We start from the raw sequence: 20,793 nt of genomic DNA on the forward strand, positions 1-20,793 counted from the left end.
GGAATCACGGTACTAGTATAATTAATAACCTGATAACTTAGAAAACGTTAAAAAACAACAAATAATCGCAATAAAAATGTTATTTATTTATTCTCTCTTTGAATTATTATCAATGATAGGCGTAATAAAACAAAAGTATATCGAAAATTTAAAGCTTCAAATAATATTTGTATGTTCAGTTGACTTCATTGATAAATAGAATAGACAAATAAAAAATATACTGAATGAAAAATAACAATTACTTGACACTGCCCGCTAATAGGATTAAGTATTTACTTTCTTTTGGTCATTTTTGTTGTGTTACTTCATTTCGTTATTGTGTTGGTAACTCAATTACTCAATGACCTTACCATTAAATCGATTGCTTGCAAAAAATCTAAGGTTTACTTTCGTTCTTCTTCGTTTTATGGACTTCAATTTATTATCTTTTCATTACGTTTGAAACTTACTCATGATAATAATATTATATTTTATCAATGTCTGCATAGTAAAAATAATTGATACTTTCACAAAACAGTTTGTGAAAGTATCAATTAACCGAGAGTCTTTCATAAATAATAACAAATTTACTTCAATATTAATCAATTATACAGAATATAAAACTGAAAAATATGTTAGTCATCATGCCAAACTCATGTCATAATAGTAGTAATCGTATACTGTTTAGATAGAGCAGCATCTTTAGTAGCTTGGGTTCTTGCAGCATTCAATCATACCCTGGCTGTGGTTTAGGCTCTCTAATACGGCAGTTTTCGGCATCCTTGAACTCTGCGAGAAACAATCGACGAAGCTTGTCAAAGTTATTTATTTCTTTGCTATGTACTACTTACTTCCGTGAATCAGAAAGTCCAAAAGAAGACGTTACTAAGTTCTGCAGTCACGACCGTTGCTTTTTCTATCGGGTATGTTTGATAAAAAAGTAAGAGACACAAATTATTGAAGAGTCTAATAAATTTACGTATACTCAGGGAAGATCGTTACCCTTCGTACGCGGGGCACATTCATACAGTCAAAATAAAACTTGAACGAAACAACGTACGGTCTTGCTTTTGTATGTGTGCGTGAGTCAAGGTACCAACTTAACGTCAACGTAGTATCGCGCCATTCGCACCGGTGAGAGTGAAGCGACAGGTACGAACGTGTTTTCGCGCTCGGTAAGTAATTTTTTGATTAATGTTTTTGTGTATTGTTACCGTAGATAAAATAAGTTTTCGTGTAGAGTATTCTATCAGTAAGTAGCAAAATATACTTAAGATACATTTTCAATACTTAATTTATGACGTTTTCCTATTAATATTAAAAGAGGTTATATTTTGTTGTTATTTAGTTAGTGGGGTACTTTCGGACAAAACTAGATGGGGCAGGTTTGAACGCGTACGAATGTGCCCCAACTGGTAGGTAGGTACGATTTAGTGTGTTAGTGTGCTAGTTGCTAATTTTTGCATAAACTTTGTCGTGTGTTTTGCTATAGTCAATGTACGTAATTTATATATTTTAATACATATATCTTATTATTTTTTCACAGAAACATGGTGCGGACTTATAAACCAAAAACGACAAGTAAACAAGCAGTGGATGAAAAATCCATGCAGTCAGCAATACAGGATGTTATGCAAGGAGTATTGTCATATAGAAAAGCTGCGGACAAGTACAATTTGAAATTGTCAACATTAGAAAGCCGAGTAAAAAAATACAAGAATAGCAATGATGCTGAAGGGTCAAGCAAACGTACATTTGACTCTAAATATACAAGTTTTCTAGTGTTTTCTGTGGACGAAGAAAAACTGTTAAATGATTATATTATCAAATGTTGTAATATGCATTATGGACTTACGACGATTCAAGCAAGAAAACTAGCATATGAGTATGCCAAATCTTTGAGATTGAAATATCCAACAAAGTGGGAAGAAAATAAAATGGCTGAGAAAGAATGGATGTATGGTTTTCGCAGAAGAAACCCGGAACTCAGTTTACGCAAACCCGAAAACACAAGCGCTGCCAGATCTTTTGCGTTTAACAAAACTTCGGTTACCGAGTTTTATATCAACTTGAAGACAGTGTTGGAGCGACATCCATTAACTGCTAACAGAATTTTTAATTTCGACGAATCAGGTGTATCTACCGTTCTAGCTACTCCCAAAGTCTTGGCTCCAAGATGTCAAAAACAAATCGGACAAATTGTATCAGCTGAAAGAGGCGAGCTCGTAACTTTTGGTGGCATTATATCTGCCAGTGGAAATACCATTCCTCCACTTTTCGTGTTTCCACGCGTTAATTATAAAGATAATTTTCTGGAAGGAGCACCCGAAGGCAGTCTCGGCGCTGCAAATAAAAGTGGCTGGATAAATAGCGATATATTTGTCTCTGTTTTAAAACATATCCAGAAACACACACTCTGCACAAAAGATAACCCCATATTACTGTTGTGTGACAATCATGAAAGTCATATTTCTCTCGAAGCCATCAACTACGCTAAAGAAAATGGCATAATTTACCTATCTTTTCCACCACATACATCTCACCGCCTACAACCACTTGATGTGGGAGTCTTTGGACCATTTAAATCAAAGTTGAAAATTGCTTACAATAATTGGCATATAATGAATCCAGGCAAAGCATTGACAATTTACAATATTCCAAAGCTTGTGAAAATTGCATTTTTCGAATCATTTACGGCAAAAAATATCACAAGCGGGTTTAACAAACCCGGAATATGGCCTCTTAATGAATTAGCCTTTAATGACGAAGATTTTGCTCCAACTGAGGTGTATACATCCGCTAACTTAGAACATGTGCCTCCTACTCAAAACGTCGTTGAAGATTTGTCAGCACCTACTCTGCAGCCAAGTGTCTCTAATATCTGCCAACTCTCTACTTCTGAAACAAAGGATCTCTTAGAGGTTCCAAGAGAATCTACAGAACAAACAATTAAATCACCAGGGATAGTTTATGATGATGAACTACAAAGGTTTAATTTAGATGCTTGTGAAGCAGATGCTTTGAATAATTCACCAATCCATCAAATAGTAGCTCCTTTGAGGATAGTTTTGACACCAGAGGTAATTCTACCCTACCCGACTGTTGTAAGAAATAGTAAAACAAACAAAGGACGACGGCCTGGAAAGTCACGTATTTATACTGATACACCCGAAAAAAAGCTAATTGAGGAGAAACACAATGAAAAGCAATTGAAAAAGTTAGAACAGGAAAGAAGGGCTAGAGCAAGACAAATGAAACGTAGTTTAGCTGATTTTAATTTAAAAACGAAGAACAAGAAAGCTAAAAACACAGAAAGTGATGAATCCGATTGTGATGGATCTGATATAACTTTTCAAGAGAGTTCAACATCCATCACAAACGAAGTAGAAACCGAGCATGACAGTTTTGAAATGAACAGAAGCCAATTGACAGTTGATGTAAGACCAGAAAATATTAAAGACGGTTCGTTTATTTTAGTGAGGTTCCCTAAGAAAAAACGTATTATTTACTATGTAGGAAAAGTTGTCGGTCACTATAGTCAGACTGAATTTAAAGTATCTTATTTAAGAAAGAAGCCAGGCTTTTCGTGGACATTTGTTTTCCCTAATGTTGAAGATATTCATACTGTTTATATAACTGATGTTGAAATGATTCTTCCTGAACCTAAGCCTCCAACAGTTTGTACTTCGAGAACATCAAAACTTTTCACGTTTTTAGTAATTTTTTCTAATTTTACTGTTCAATAGTTTTAATTATTTTGTTAATTAACAACAACTTTTTAGTGTTAATCCGCACCAAAGATTAAAAATGTGATTTTAAATTTAAGATAAATAATTTACGTAGAAAATGAGGCTATTTTATGTTTTATTGTTAGAGGAAAGTAATTTAATTTTCATTAATTTAAAGAAAAGTCATTTAAGTTTTGTTTTACATAAGAAAAGCTATGTAATTTTTGTTGACTATAAGGAAAGTATTTTATTTTCGTTTAATAGAAGTAAAATTTTTATTTTTGTGTTTAATTTTATTACTAATAAAAGAATTTTGTTTTATATGTGTCGTTTTAATCGCATGTACGGAACTACCCCACAACGTACGAAGGTACCCCTAACACTGTATATAGGTGCCCCATTGTTGGGGCAGATTCGTACATATTCCAGATTGAGTTTAAATCATAATTATGGTTGAAACATCAGATGAATTCATCTGTAATTTTTTTATATGAATCTCGGATAGTTAGGCTATAAATTTAAGCTGTCAGGTGATTGATTCATGAAAAAATAAAAAATAAAAGTGCGGAAACCGTACGAAGGGTCCCCACCTTCCCCTATGTAGTACATAATATACTTAGAAAACTGTACAAAAAGGGATTTAAATTTAATTTTGAAAACTTTTAACTTGCTATTAAACTAAGCTGCAAAAACTAGTTTTTTTATCTTTAAATTTTAAGAATTTCGTATGAAATATACATATTCAGTAACTGCACAAACCTGATCAACATAGTGAAAGTTTCCCTCCTCATTGCTGACGTCTTCCAAAGGTCCTAGCTTGTTCATACCTGGGTAAACCATCATTCCACTGTTTTCTAGCGTTAAGGCATTTAAATAATATCGCTGACCATAAAATCCGGTAGATAAATTGAAATATGATTAAAAAAGATAACATCCTCAAACGCTGTAGATTTTTACACACACGAAATATTATTTTCATACATAAATACCTGACTGAATAATTAATTTACCTACTACCTCGGTATTGCAGAAACAAAAACAAAGTATCGTGCGGGGATTTCAATTGCGATCCCTAATTAAGGAAAAGCGAGCCAATAAAAATTCGCGTAGGTACGGACTGTGATAACACCTCTGCTTACCCTTCAAAATATATGAATAACCTGATGCGTTAACATCTTATTAGACTTAAATATAATATTGTTCATAATTTATTTGTATCTGATACATACTGTTGAATATTTTTGTATTGTTTTATTGCGGCGTCAATTAAAGAATTCAATTTTTTTTTATGGCTATTCCAATTACCACGGACCCTATAATATTATACTATACATCTTTTTACATAACGAAGTATGTTATAAATCTCCGTGCAACGGAACAAAACAAGCGTCATTATGCCTGAACTTGACGTTTAAGAATGACAGTGACAATTGACAGTCGGACAAACAATCGTGTTGTATTTAATTTGGAAATTTATTTTAATTTTTAACAAAATGAACGAGAATGACGACGAGTTGACTACTTTTTGTGATTCAGCGGTAATTTTTGTGCAAGGATGTGGTATTTTTTAAACGAAACAGTAGAATAGTTGTGATAACCATGTTAACTTCACAGACAGCGCTTGTAGAAGGGTGTCGTTTGCCAGTTCGCATGCAAGGAGGTGATGACTGGCCCCTAGCTGAAATTATTAGTATAAAAGAAATCCACGGGCAGAGAGGATACTATGTGCACTATGTTGACTGTAAGTGATAACATTTCGAAAAAAAATCTTGTTATTAACTCTAACCCATCTCACAGCATTAGCATAGCACTGCGAATTTAAAAAGTTTCTTCACAAAATTGTTCATGAACGTGCGTAAAGCAATTATTTAAGTGTTTCTGTAAAATTTTTAGTCACAAAACTGACTGCGATGGTTAAAACTGTAGATGAAATGTTTAGCGAGTAGCGGTGTTGTAAAACAGTAGTTATGTTTTAGAAAGTTATTGAGATGCTTCATGACTGCTAAACTTGTTTATGTGTGTGAAGTTTATTTGTGTAATAACTTAAAAATTGTCATCTCGTTAAATGTGAAATATATACCTTTTGATAAATGTGTCATTATCAGAGTATTTAGAAAATTATAACATCTTGTAATTACACACTCACATATTCACGATTGTTATGGTGCAGAACTAAAGTATAGCAGTTGAGTTAATAAATTTGTTGTTGTTATAATGTTTCTTCTTCACACTGGTAAAAAAATTGACTTTGTTTTAAAAAATCCTAGAGTAAGTCTTGCTTATGGCTCTCTAAAGATCTTTTCTTCAAATGAAAGACCTGGTGTATTTCTCAGATATTAGTACTCTCCATGTTGACCTTATATTATGATCAATTTGTGCACCAAATTGATTTAATACTGTTGAGCAGCGTTTGCATTTTAGTATAACATCAAATATATTTACAAATTATTGTTTTAATAATAGTATGTGATAAGATAGTAATAATTAGTAAAATGATGACTATTTGATTTTTTTATCCTGTATATTCCTTGTATATTTAATATGCAAGGTGTTAATTCACCGCTATGGTTTTACTAACAACTGTAGGGAAAACAAACAATTAATGTGTTTGTTCTCTTAAGAATAAATAATGTATCACTTTTCATTAATCATTATAGTGGCAAGTTACAGATTTACTGTGCATATTAATTATGTATTGATTGCTCATGCCACAAATATGCTGGCTTAACCATCATATAATTACCAATTTTACTTAAGTTCCAATATGAACATTTTAGAACACTATCATATTATTTGTTGGACCCGTTAGTGACCACTTAGTTGAATTGTTAACTTCAGTTGAGTTAAAATATTTGTATTTACATGTAAAATAAGTGTCAGCCATGTAAATTGGTCATAATATAATCTAGTTAAGAAACGAAATATTAAGCATTGCACTTCCATTGATAAATTGCTAAAAATAATTGGAAACATGTAAGAATAGTCAAACTGTCAGTTTACAACCTAGTTCAGTTGGTGATCATTCTTTTAAGCAATAAAAATAAAGTAATAAAACAAGTTTTCATAGAATTTGTTATGTATAGATGTTAATACATAATATATTTTTGACTTCGGCCAACATGCAAACTTCTTAACATACATACAAATAAATTAATTAATTAAATCACCCCAATTTCTTGTCCTTTATAAAATTTGCTCCCAGGAGTCCAATTCATGTAACCGATTCTGTACTCTTATGTCTCATTAATGACAATCCGTTTCTTCTTTTTTTATATATATTGTCAATTTTACTTCTTCTGTACACCCACCATAAAGAGTTTAAATATTACATATAACCGTTTGTTTTTACTTTGTAAATAAAACTGTTATCTGTAATTAAAGAAGTTCAGGCATGTGGTCCCTTACTGAATCGTAGCGAAACTGGGGCAAGGTCCCACTAAAAACCACCAAAACTATATATTGACTTTTAAATAAAATTGTATAAAGGATATGGCAACCAGACAAAAAAATCAAGAACTTTGTAGTGAGATGCTCAATTGTCTTATTTGTTATAGTCAACAAACGTTTGGACGAGTGGGTGGGGGAGTCATGGCTGGATACAAGGAAGGTCCAGTTTCCACGGAGGGACGGCACTGCCACCGGAGGCACCACAACACCAAAGAAGACCCATATTGGATCAGGAGGTGGCGTGATGCCTAGTTTTATTAGTATGTGGTTTAATTTTTTATTTTATTTTGCACTTTATTTTCGATTGATAATATATTTTTTAATTTTGAATGATATGTTCTAGCATTCATCTCATCTAGTAATGCTGGCCAGATAGAGGCTATAATTGATAAGGAATCCAATAAAAAGTATAAATCATAATCAATTGGATCTTACAAGCCAAGTTGATTTTAAAATTTCCGTGAATCACATTCATATGTAGATGTATTATGAGCAATATGTTTCTTTTATGATTGAAAATAGGTATACAGCATTTATTTGTATAGTAAAGTAATATGATTTTACATACCAGCACAGTTTTATATTTTAATGCTTTTTAAATTGTTTATTATTTGTGTGTTGTGTTTTTTTTTATTTTTAATTGTGTTAACTATAATGGTTGAATTTATTTCCCAACATGAAGTATATTCATCCACTGTTAATATAAACTTCTGAGTCCAAGGTATTTGCTTTGTTATATTGACACTGAGCAACTTATTTAAAATAAATGTATATTTATTATGTGCATAATTTACTGAAGATTGTTTTCTAAATTCTCAGGTGGTGTTTATCTTCATTTATACATGCATCATTTAGATGTAGATTGTACCAAAAATTTATAAACACCTCAATTGGCTATTAAACATGCTATTTTGTCTGCAGATGATAGTGTCTGCAACGAAAATCAGAATCTGAAGACTAATGTCTCAAATAGAGCTAACACAAACCAACCGAATCAAAAAATACATGAGAAAGTCAATTTAAACATTGCACCCAATGGTACCGCACAAAAAAATTCACTTGGTATGTTACTTCGTTATTTGTGTAAAGTGATCAATGTGTTTGTCTGTACCTCCATGCTTTGTATGTAAGCCTGGTACATTATTACAGTTTCTATAAAAAGTGCTTTTATCCATTTACTTTTATTTGCGTCTATAGAATGAGTTTATCTATTAGAAAAATAGATATTATACATGTTCTTGTATTTTTTCTATATTTCGTTATTGGAAACATTGGTAAGTAAACTAGGAAATTTTGTTTACTACAGATCATTTATTTGCAACATGTTTTATTGGTTATTTGCTTTGGCAGATTTGATAATAAATTTCAATATACATAAATAAATAGAGATATGAGATATTAGATTCAAACACATATCAATGTCTGTTTAATACGGAATGCTATATTATCATTTTGTCAATAACAAACCATCATTTATAAAACAAGATATTTTTATAACATTATCATTATTTTAATGATCATCATATAATTAAATTACCCCTGCAAGCTAATATTGAAATGTATAAAACATTTACTCTCTTTTTGTACATAATCTCTGATAATAATAAAATAATAAGCCTAGAATTAAAATACCATAAAATCACGAAACAACAAACCAGTTTTTTTTTAAAAATGCTCATTGATTTTTGTCTTATTTTATAAATTCAAGTCAACTTTTTACATTTATGTACTACATACAACCTTTTACACCAAAATAGTATTTTCTGTTAATCAACATGAAAAATGCGCTACTTAAAGTTTAAACTAAATTATATAAAAATAAACTGAAATTGCAATAGATGTGGTTCATCAGTGACCACTAATTAGCTTTCTTTAGTAGCTATTTGACGTAGTTCTAGGTCCCCAAAGCCATTACAATATAGAATGCATTACTACATTGATCATCTGTCTCATATATTTGACTTTGTATTGATATGTCGATTTTGAATAATTAATGTATTCCAATTTACTCGAATTTTCGTATGGTAAGGCATGGCGAGCGAGCCGCGGCAGTTGGTCTCGCGGCCGGCGAGCCCCACGCTCGGCCACGACACCACGTCCCTGGTCAACGGAGGCGCTGTCCTCGCCGCTGCCCTGCAGAAGAAGATGAACAGGAAACGAAAAGCTACCTCACTGGATACCGATGTGCCTACTCCGGTTCGCATGTCCACCTCGGAGGTTAATATTTTTAGGGCTTTTTTGCCTTCCTGCTATCCATCATTTTGTAAGAATTAGCAAAATAATCTAATTTATAATTTGAAGTAAATTTTGTACCACTTTTTTGCAACACTCTGTATAACGTTCCCAAAGTTTATCATTATTGCTACGTACTTATTGAAAATTTGTTAGCGTAGAAACTTGAGATTTGACATGTTCCTTGTGGAACCAAGTGAACAATAATGCTTTGTCGTCTCCTAAGGAGTCAAAATGTTGCCGATGGTCGGGGTGAATCGCAACAACTATTTTTTAAATCAATTCAATTATTATTGAAAATCAAACACATTAACAACAACTAATAAATAACAGTCGGACCCCACGCCGGCGTCCGTGGCGGCGTCCGCGCCGGCGTCGGAGGCGGCGGAGGCGGAGGCGGTGAGCGGCTCGGCCACGCCCACGGCGCGCCCGCGCACGTCGGGCAGCATGCTGGCGCACGGCCACGACGACCTCGTCACGCGCATGAAGAACATCGAGCTCATCGAGCTGGGCCGCCACCGCATACGCCCGTGGTACTTCGCGCCCTACCCGCAGGTAGGGCTCGCTGCAGGATCAGTACTACTGCGCCTTTCTATAATCCTCAACGCCAATATGAAACAAAAAAATATTTATGGATGAGGTCATAAATCAGCCAGATATACTGCTATATTGTCATTCCCATACATATTTTTGTTTTCTATTAGTGTAAAAGATTGTAGAAAAGCGTCTTGGCTTACGGCCTATGATATACATTAGTTACTATAGCCAAAGTCTTTTAGATAGAATTCCGTCACTATTATGAACTAATTCCGAAAATTAATAAATATATATTGTATTTTATTTTTTTTCAGGAAATGGTGAACCTTCCTTGTATATACATTTGTGAATTCTGTTTGAAATACAGAAAAAGTAAAAAGTGTTTGGAACGACATTTAGTAAGTACTTAAAACAAATATTAAATAATGCGTTATGAAACCTTGTAAACAAATAATTTTATATGTACTAGCTTTTGCCTGCAGCTCTTACGGAAAATTACTGAACTGATTTCGATGAAATTTAGTATCGAAATTGTTATTAAAAAGTACATGGGGTACTGTCTATCCCGGGATAGTTTAAATAGTGGGACTTTTATAGTAGAAAAACACCTTCACGTGGACGAAGTTTCGAGCAAAAGCTGGTTTAATTATAAAATGTATTTGTTTGCATTTACTGACCACTGAACCCAAAAAGGTCAAGGGAGAAAAAGTACAAGCTGACCCTAAACAAAAAAATTATATTTTAGATAAAATGCAAATTAAAACATCCACCGGGAAACGAAATATATCGAAAGGGCAGTATATCGTTCTTCGAAATAGACGGAAGGAAGAACAAATGTTACGCGCAGAACCTGTGTCTGCTAGCTAAACTATTCTTAGACCACAAAACTTTGTACTACGATACGGATCCTTTCCTGTTTTATGTCATGACAGAATTTGATTCTAGAGGTAATTGATTTTTTATATTTTTTCTACCAACATTTTTACATGTTACAAAAACACATATATATAATATAAGAGCTTCGGGGTGGGAGGGTGGTGTGTAGTACATGATTAAAACTTGTGTTTTTTTTTTGGAAGGGAATCTAATTGTAATTAATTCAGTTTTATCTTTATTTTAAAATGTTCATTTTAATTTTTTATAATGTATTAAATTACGAAATAAAAAAATAAAATACTCTATTCATATTTTTCATTGATGTTCGACTGTACATAATAAAACTATTGTAAACATATTCCAGGGTTTCACATAGTAGGATACTTTTCCAAAGAGAAAGAGAGCACGGAAGACTACAACGTAGCCTGTATATTGACATTACCTCCATACCAAAGAAAAGGTTATGGAAAACTGCTAATAGAATTTAGTGAGTATTGTTACTCGTATTTAATTTAAGGGTCGTATTAATACTCATTCACTCTAAAGTGCGATATCAGCTGAGATGCTGTCAAATTGAGGTCGCCATCTTAAGATAGTCTCTACTTAATAAACCATAACATCAGCCCAAATAATACTTTAAGTCAATATGTGACAAATATTGACAGCTGAATTTTGTTTATGTAAGAGCGCCGACTCGCTGAATACAAGTTCCTAAATACAATCTAAGCATGGTTAATTAAATAGTTAAATACATAGTCTGCTTGACATTTTATTCAAAATTGAGATTGATTTAATAATACGGCCTTTCATTGACTAACTCCCATTTTCAAATCGCTTTTTCGACCTATCACAAAAATGGACCAATCAGAACAAAGTTTCTTTTGACAAGCTCACAAGGGACTCGTTTTAATTGGTTTGTTCTTGGTGTCGGATTCAGGATTGAGATTGGGATCGTTTATGGAAAACGGCTGTAAGGGAGTAGGCGCCCATCAGTGTGGACGTATATTAATTTTATACAATTTCTAAACGTCTTAAGCGCCTTTTAAGTGACTTATATTTTGAAAATGGTTCTACTGTGATATTGTAACTACTACTTTCTATTGAGTATCATAAAATTAAGCGTGATTGTTATATATATTTTTAATTCGGATAAAAATTATTAGTGCACACTTAAATTAGCCTTTAGGTATCTAAACAAAGAATATAAAATGTTTTCTAAAATTATTGTCTATTAAAAAATATACCTAAGCATTTATCAAAATAAATGTATGTAACAAAATAGTTTTTACGAAATGTTATTGGGATTTTTTCGATCTGCCTTTCTTTTTGTTTGTCCTAATCCATTCGTTCAATCATGTAATATATAGAATTAATGTAGCAAGACAAAAAAAAACAGAAGATACAAAAAGACGTTATAACTTTTCTGAAAAATATTTCACATACATTTATTTTGAGAAATGCTCATCGATGTATCTTGAGAAATGCTGACCTTATGTATTATCAAAAATATTTACGTATATAATTTCTTTATAAAATAATGTTGTACAAGCTTAAAAAAATACCTTTTTATTACAATTAATATGAATTTCAGGTTACGAATTATCAAAATTCGAAGGTAAAACTGGATCGCCGGAGAAGCCGCTTTCGGATTTAGGCTTACTGTCATATAGGAGTTATTGGGCGCAAACAATTCTAGATATATTGATGCACATCAAGCCGGTCGGCGACAACGAAAAACCAATAATCACTATCAAGTAATAAGATGCGCTTTATATCTACAGAAAATATATTTCATGTATCAACCTTGTTTCTTGTCAGTAGGAAAGTAGTATCAAGTAATTTTTATTTTATTTAAACATTTTTAGCTAAATACAGGGTGCCTCATTTCATAGGTATTTGCCTTTATAGTTTATTATACGTGTTTTCATGGTCACGGAGGGGACTGAGTATGACAGTCCCCCCCGTGACCATGAAAGCTGCAAAGTCTTCGAAACGTCGGGAGAAAAATAAAAAACAAAAAACCGCGATAGAATCCGGAAAATTAGTTTAATTTCAATGTCTAACATTCGCGTAAACATAAGAAATTGTTATACGTGTTTTTTTTATTTACAGCGAAATATGCGAGTTAACAAGCATAAAGAAAGAAGACGTGATAAGCACATTGCAGAATTTGAATCTAATCAATTACTACAAGGGACAGTACATAATTTCAGTCAATCAGGTGACTTATCCTCCTTATGCATGATATATTTGAAAGCCATGCGATCCCCATGATCTGATATTCCTTTATTGCAAATAGGAAACGATGCAGCAACACGAAAAAGCAATGGAGAAAAGAACATCCAGAATCGATCCCAAATGTTTGCATTGGACGCCAAAGGATTGGTCCAAACGTGCCAAATGGTGAGTTGTTTATTCTAATAATACATTTTCATTTCATAGCTATGAGTGTTCTTAACTGTGTAGGATAGTTAGAAATATAGTATCTAATTTTATGAAGACAGCAAAATGTTTGTACGCAATGTCTTTAGATAAACTTGAGCTTTCTATGTGGTCTGCATTTGATATTGAGTACTTATTTTTTAATCTTTCTACTATAAAGCCACAATTTCGATGATAAAATAATAAATATTATTTTATTCGACAACTAGCGAAGTAAATCGAAACAAGTGTAATACTGAATGTATTATTCTCTTTTGTCACCAGTGTTTGAAGTGATTATGTAACGAAGATACGAGCAATCTAACTCAGGCTTCGAAACGTACGCAGTTTGTTCATATTGTATCTAACATAATATTAATTTTTACATCAGGCTTCTAACATCATCTCGTATTTCATACTAACACTTCATTCATATCGCATGATCGTAACAAAAGGTAGTGGCATTTGGGGCAGGAGTGCAAAGTAAAAAGATATATTAAGACTATATTTAAGCAAACTCATTTGTAATAGTTTCTATAAATTTGTTGCCAGAAAACAAAATGTAAAGAGGTATTTTAAAATAGTTGGTAGGTATCCGTTTCAAACTGAAAAGTCACGTCCAAAAAACGGTTTTTTTATACTACAGAACGGGCCTATTTAAATAAATCCTTTAATTTTATTACCTCCGATTTTAAGATTTTTGTAATTTTATTTTAGTTAAATATCATACTTAAAATGAACGTTTTTGAAATATAAATGTTGCTACATTGGAACACACTCCCAAAAAAAAGTAAAGTTAAAAATCCAGTTTATTTGTCTCTCGAGTAACCGCGAATATAATTTTTGTTTAAATTTTCCTTGTATATCCACAAATGTCAATGACTGACAATTATTAACGGGATTTTACCTATTCTACCCCTCTTCACGAATCAATGAAGTTTTTTTATGAGTTACTCTGCCACGACATTTCTTCCATTTTTTCCTTATAAATTTAAAATTATTCTTTTAATGATTCCAAGGTTTTAAAATTATTTTTTTAATGATTCCAAGCTCCATATTTTTGCCAATTTATTATCCAATTAGTTTGAGAAAAAGCGGACATATCATTTATCTTAAACATAACTCAATAAAGTATACTTCGTGAGGCGGCAGTTTATAATAGTTATCGTAGCATTGTTTACATTTTTTGTACCAATCTAGTACCTGCATTATGTGATGTTATATTTCTTTTGTTTCTCTGTTCCCAGAAACAGCATAGCATGCCACCCTGTCCCAGTTGTCAAACCCTGCCATATTCATATTATGTAAATAATAATTCATCCATTAATATAGTATCTAATGAAGACTTTTATTTTTACAATAGTTTATTGGAAATGTTATAGCTGCCGAATGTTTTGTGCCTATCTAATCATAAGTGAAGACTTTAATCTCATTGGTTAATTTTTCCGATTAATTGGAGAAAATGATTGGGATCATTTATTGATTGCGACTGTAATTTTCCAAAAACAAAACATCCTGTAACTATAACATTACTATTAAACTGTTATGAAAAGGGTGCGGGTAATTTTATTTATAACTATTTATGTGTTGCCATTTCTAAATTATATATTGCCTATGTCACTAACAATGCAACCGCTTATAAATCTATGCATTTTTAATGCTGGTGAATTTTATTTATTTAGTGTAGTAAGTTATGTATTTAGTTTGGTATATTTTCTATAAAGCCATATAGTATTGTATCCACACTACCGTCGAAACACCTAAACATAGTTCCGATATTATAACTAAAATAAAAATTATTATGAATTAATACACACAGAGATTATGACCTTTATAATTCTCTGAATAGTGTGGAACGACAAATTATAATTATTATACATTTTGTCTAGTCGAATCAGGCCGTAGACTTTTTAATGCCTTATGATATATTTTTTATGAAAACTAGGAGTTTGACGATATTGTGGATTTGCATTTTTTTTTTAATTCAGAATTCAAATTATTTTACGTTATTAATGACTGGACCAAGTTAAATTATGTAAGTTCAAACAGTTAATATTAAAGTTTTTTTTTCACATTCGAACAAAATCAATACCGTGATAGAAGTACACAATGTATAATAACATATTTAAAGGTGCAATTGTAACCTACTTTTTCAAGTATTGGTTACAAAAAATACTATCTGTAAACAACAGTGCTACATTTAAAGTCAAGTTCTATTTGAAAAACGTTTATATTCCATCATAGTTGTAAAATAATGTAATATGGGGCATTCCACGTGAAGCGGGCACGAAAAAAAACTCGATGTCTCAGATTTTCGTAATATTTCATTATGTTATACCTGTATATGTCCTCGATCCAGATACAAAATATAATTAAAGTATAAAGCCTGGTAAGCGAGTTAAAGGACAATAAAATAAATAAAGCAATGAAATACTTCTGAGAGTTTTAATGTTTTTTTTCTTTGAAAAAATGTGTTTGAAAGTTTCAAACTTGAATTTCACAAAGTATTTTTATTTTTTTTTTTTCAAAATAGCTATTATTGTATAGATAATCCCTGCGAAGATTCATAATGGGCTGAAAAGTAGTTTAGGAGCTAGACCGATTACAGTGCCGAAGCGCGGCGGTCGCCAGAAAGAGCGAAGTAGTAAAAACTTTCAATTAAACGAAATACTTTCGATTAGAGTATTTTATCATGTTTTGCATCGCTCTAACGATTCAATTACATCTGATTATAATATAAAAAATATATTTATATTACTGACGGTGCACAACAACATTTGAAACTTGGCAAGGATAATATATATATACAATATTGGCTATTTTAGTAGAAAAAAAGTTATTATATAAATATGCCAACTTTGTGAAATACAAGTTTGAAACATTAAAATATATATGAATAATAATAATAAATAGTAGTAGTAATAATAATATGAGTTTGTGGCATTGATGTTCTAGCCTACATGTATAAGCGGTCGGGTATCGTGATGGCTTTGTTTAATGCGTTATGTAAACTAGCCTGTGTCTCCAGGCGTTTTAGGTTACCACCGAGACCGTCAAATTGCCCTCCTGCCATGTGAAGTGGCACGAAAATGAAATTCTGCATCTTTACCACAATCCTGTTTGAAATATAACAAGTTAATACAATTAAATCTTTTTAAAATGTTGTTGTGCACCGTCAGTAATATAAATATATTTTTTTATATTATAATCAGATGTAATTGAATCGTTAGAGCGATACAAAACATGTTAAAATACTCTAATCGAAAGTATTTAGTTTAATTGAAAGTTTTTACTACTTCGCTCATTTTGGCGACCGCCGCGCTTCGGCACTGTCATCGGTCTAGCTCCTAAACTACGTCTCAGCCCATTATGAAATTTCGCAGGGATTATCTATAAAATAGTAGCTATTTTTAGAAAAAAATTAAAAAAAAATATAAATATGCCAACTTTTTGAAATTCAAGTTTTAAACTTTCAAACAAAATTTTTTCAAAGAAAAAAAAAAATTTTTCAATTTCCAAAAATACAATAAAAAAAAGCTCATTAAATGAAGTATTTATTTCATTGCTTTATTTATTTTATTGTAACATTTAAAAACTTGATAATTGGATTCGAAGTGGCGTATACCAGCCGGCCAGTTAAAACTTCAAAGTCCTTTAACTCGCTTACCAGGCTTTATACTTTAATAATATTTTGTATCTGGATCGAGGACATATACAGGTATAACATAATCAAATATTACGAAAATCTGAGACATCGAGTTTTTTTTCGTGCCCGCTTCACGTGGAATGCCCCATATGCTAATTTTTAAACGTACCACACAGGAAATAAAGTATTATTTACTTTGACATAATATGTTACTATGTAACAAGTGACCCCGCTTTTGAAGCTGTTCAATGTATAAAATATTGATTTATTTGAAACGTTTATATACTATGCGCATGTTTGTATATTTATATATCTATGTTTTTACGCGGCGCATCAAATACTAGTAAAAAAATATTTTAACAATTTAAGACTTATGGATAACTTGTCTGATTTGTAGGTAGCGGAATACTTCAAAAGACCATCTATTAACTTGAAGAAGTGAAATTCAACAATGCGATGTCAATAATATATTATCAAAAATCTCAAAAAATGTTATGATACTTCCTTAGATTTTATGATAATGTCTGGTATACAAATAGCATAGTATTAGTCGATGCGAATGTTAAAACCCACCGTAAATATTGTGTTAGATACAGCAGTGTCTATATATGTATAATATAGTTTGTTTATTAGGTTTGGATACAAAGGCGTCGCCAAGGGACGACAGGTAGGGGCAGCTGCCCCTAACCCCTTCCCCTAGAGTTTCTAAAACCAATGAATTCACCAATGGTAGCCCCCCCCCCCCCTAGAGTTTCCAGAACTCGAATGATGTCCCCAATTCCATTCCTAATATATCCGCACGCTCAATTACACGCTGCTCTATCTTATCGTTAAAGCGCGAGATGGGAGGAACGTGTGCTCTCGACTTTATCTACTATTCATACTTTGCCCATTCTCCATATCAACTTGCCTTCTGGACCATCGACTGGCGACGCTCTTGTTTGAATATCTAGAATGCTGCAATATCTCAGAGTTGTCAAAATATAGGTGTTTATTGTAGTAAAATTTGGTTTTATATTTAAGTAAATTTCGTGAGAGAGTAATTTTGTTTGTCAGCTTGAGTCAATACACCCGTAAAAGTTTAGTTACGGATCTTTTTTTTTTATTTCTGGTATTTTGACTAAATTAAGGCAGCGCTGTATAATGTCTGTGGGGAAATATGGAACTATCATTTTTTACGTAATTAGAAAATATATTTTGATTATAGTTTGAGTTAAATTATACTTCTTCATGATTGTTTTTTGAGACTTCGTTGAACCTTTGGCGTTTTAGCGTTTCTTACGATATTGTTTTTGAAAATGAAGTTTCTTTTGCCAATGCTCTCGCTACAGTAGAAATATAAGAAAAACTCTTCGTTGTGATATTGAATATATCAATCTTTAAAATTCACATTTTGTTTTATTTAAATATCTCAGTAATAAAATGTGTAAATTATACTAAAACTTTTCCTAGTAAAAACACTAATAACATCAAACTCGGATACGCTCGACTAAAATAACAGTCGTATACAATGCGCGCCCACACCTTTGTAGTTAAACGCCCGACGTGTCCGGCCAGACACGTTGCGCGCTCAAAAACACGACAGGTGTGTTTTAAAGTGTTATTCTAAGGGTTTATAAAATCAAACATACAGATTATGCAATAATATGATTTATTCTTCGATATATAAGCGCAATAATTTTGCTTTGACTGTCAAAATATTTATATTCAAGAAGCAGGTACAAGTGATGTTTACAACAATTACGTAAACTAATTCATTTAACTTTTTATTTTCAAATTTATCAACAATGTGTGATTTTAATCAAGAACAAGCCGAATATTATAAATGACAATATACAAAATTATTATATCAAATCACTTTGTGACTTTGAAATGATTTAAAATACATTTCAAAATTATAGATCAGTAGAAAACGTGAATAAAATATTTATCAAAGCATTAGTCCATAGCACAGGCTTAGTAATATAAAATATACATAACAACATACTAAAAGGGTGATATTCTTATCGAAATATAAATTACAAAGTTAAATCTTAATCTGTAACAACAATAAATTGTTAAACAAATTTAATACTAACTGTTTAACTTGAACCGAAATGTTATGGAATAGTAATACTATCATAACTGCCCACTTGCGTGGGAAGCAGAAACACAAAAACACTAGGTCTACGCCACATTTAAATCACACTGCCATAGTATTTGACTGATGTAAATATTTAGGCCATTTTGATTCATTTTAGAACAAAAAATCAAAAAAATGTTTATTTATAAGCAAAATGCTTGATAAACTAACTTTTTTATTTATTATCTTTGTATACAACTAATTAAACTCGATTTAAATGGATAAATTATTAACAGCAGTCTGAAAAAAACGCGACGCAGAACAAAAGTAAAATAAACAATCTGCGAACTGCCAAACTATACCTTCTAAAGTTAATCTTATTCCAAAGATTACTACGACGGTACATTCACATTACAAAAGCAATTAATACGAAGACCAATAGAGTATCGATAAAAACTATTCATTCAAAACAAATATTTCTAATGGAAGTCTAAATTTTTTTAGAAAAAACGATCTTAATAAATATGGAGACTCAAAGTTCTTGTTACACAAGAGGATAACGCGTTAAAAAATTGTGCTCTGCCTAGTTTTTATCACAATTACCAACAATATAAAAATAAATGCTCGCGCGACTGACCGCGTACACTACTGCGTAAAGGCGGCCGCATAGACTAGGATCACTGGTTGCAGAAGGCACTGTTCTGAATGGATTCTATTCTGCGTATTAGGTACGCCTATACAAAACACCTTAGGACTTAGCATTGCAAACTGTGTGATAGTACAACTCCAGTTATCACACACATGCCGTCAAGACCAAAGAATATGAAATTGGCGCCATTTCATTCAGATGTTGACATTAATTTTAAACATTAAAATACTAACTTCAATAATATTAGAGTATGAATATACAGAATAATCAACGATGTCGCATATGTTTGAGAATACAGAGGCACTTTACAATGATGTATCGTTTAGCTCGTAATTTCACTTATCAAGCGAACTTATTTACACAAGTCTTTAATAATAGTTATTGGATACCGATACATTAAATTTTAACACCGGAAATATAAAAAATTGTATGTTTTACCGCATGTGTAAATAGAATTTATTTTAATTATACATAAAATCTGAAATACAAATCTGTTTGAATTATTTTCTCCATGATGTTACCAAGACTTATAAATAATAAATTTACTTATATCACGACTTATCCTCAGTTAAAGCACCTTAAAACTAACACTAACTTATTATTATAACATATGTATATAGCGGAATATATTTCAATATAATCTGAATATTATAATCTGTAACAAAAAATATATAGTTTTGGAATTTTAACAGGAGGTATTGTTTATTAATTGTACTGGAAGTAATAACTATGTGATGTTACACTATTTGGGACTAACAGTTTGTAGACATTGAAGCGAAGACTAGACCGCTGCGGTAATTATTATGATGAAGAATTTTTATAAATTATGCTCGTACATTTACATATCATGTTCTTTGACTGTTACTTTATTTATAATTGTAAATTAAAACGCTTAATCCTCTCACAATGCAATAAATAATTCATACTCCGATAATTATTTTGTAAACGGCAATGAAAATAACTGCACGGGGCTTCTGCAGTAAAAGTTGCACCACAGACAAAATAAATCAGATCTCAAAACTTAAATATTTTATACAGATCAAAAGCAAAATTATAAAACTTAGAAACATTAAAACGAATACGGTAAAGGTTAGAGTTTAATATCTAAATAGAATATTATGTGAAATGCCTAACTTAACAACTGTTTCACAGTTTCGTTTGTATGTTACAAAACAATGTATGAAACAAATGATTCTGACAAAAAATAAAAAATAGA

General features: G+C 31.7%; 2 protein-coding genes across 6 annotated transcripts; both read left to right on the forward strand.

The window, feature by feature from the left end:
• The first annotated feature begins 955 nt into the window (after window positions 1–955).
• On the forward strand, window positions 956–3,907 carry LOC119188980. The gene is made up of 2 exons (XM_037437372.1): window positions 956–1,154; window positions 1,526–3,907. The coding sequence occupies exon 2, from the start codon at window positions 1,530–1,532 to the stop codon at window positions 3,723–3,725; it is 2,196 nt and encodes a 731-aa protein (XP_037293269.1). The 5' UTR covers window positions 956–1,154; window positions 1,526–1,529; the 3' UTR covers window positions 3,726–3,907.
• Window positions 3,908–5,137: 1,230 nt separating this feature from the next.
• Window positions 5,138–18,255, forward strand: LOC115443555 (histone acetyltransferase Tip60). Of its 5 annotated transcripts, none has more exons than XM_037437620.1 (14): window positions 5,138–5,245; window positions 5,322–5,448; window positions 7,262–7,414; window positions 8,076–8,216; window positions 9,184–9,371; window positions 9,720–9,941; window positions 10,238–10,321; window positions 10,669–10,870; window positions 11,164–11,286; window positions 12,391–12,553; window positions 12,912–13,020; window positions 13,099–13,202; window positions 13,506–13,560; window positions 17,264–18,255. In XM_037437620.1, the coding sequence occupies exons 1-13, from the start codon at window positions 5,201–5,203 to the stop codon at window positions 13,510–13,512; spliced, it is 1,668 nt and encodes a 555-aa protein (XP_037293517.1). In that variant the 5' UTR covers window positions 5,138–5,200; the 3' UTR covers window positions 13,513–13,560; window positions 17,264–18,255. The 5 variants fall into 5 exon arrangements, with proteins under 5 accessions (XP_037293517.1, XP_030024868.2, XP_037293518.1 ...); XM_030169008.2 differs by having other exon boundaries at window positions 13,111–13,202; XM_037437621.1 differs by lacking the exon at window positions 13,506–13,560.
• Window positions 18,256–20,793: the final 2,538 nt, after the last annotated feature.

Source organism: Manduca sexta, chromosome 11 (genome assembly GCF_014839805.1).
Source record: "Manduca sexta isolate Smith_Timp_Sample1 chromosome 11, JHU_Msex_v1.0, whole genome shotgun sequence".
NCBI classification, from domain to species: Eukaryota; Metazoa; Arthropoda; class Insecta; order Lepidoptera; family Sphingidae; genus Manduca; species Manduca sexta.

Bases quoted from the DNA above. Each gene is read 5' to 3' on its own strand.
- LOC119188980 (XM_037437372.1), top strand. From the start codon at position 1,530: ATGGTGCGGACTTATAAACCAAAAACGACAAGTAAACAAGCAGTGGAT.
- LOC115443555 (XM_037437620.1), top strand. From the start codon at position 5,201: ATGAACGAGAATGACGACGAGTTGACTACTTTTTGTGATTCAGCG. The intron at 10,322-10,668 runs GTAAGTACTTAA...ATTATATTTTAG, and splicing joins AGTGTTTGGAACGACATTTA to ATAAAATGCAAATTAAAACA. The intron at 12,554-12,911 runs GTAATAAGATGC...TTTTATTTACAG, and splicing joins AAACCAATAATCACTATCAA to CGAAATATGCGAGTTAACAA.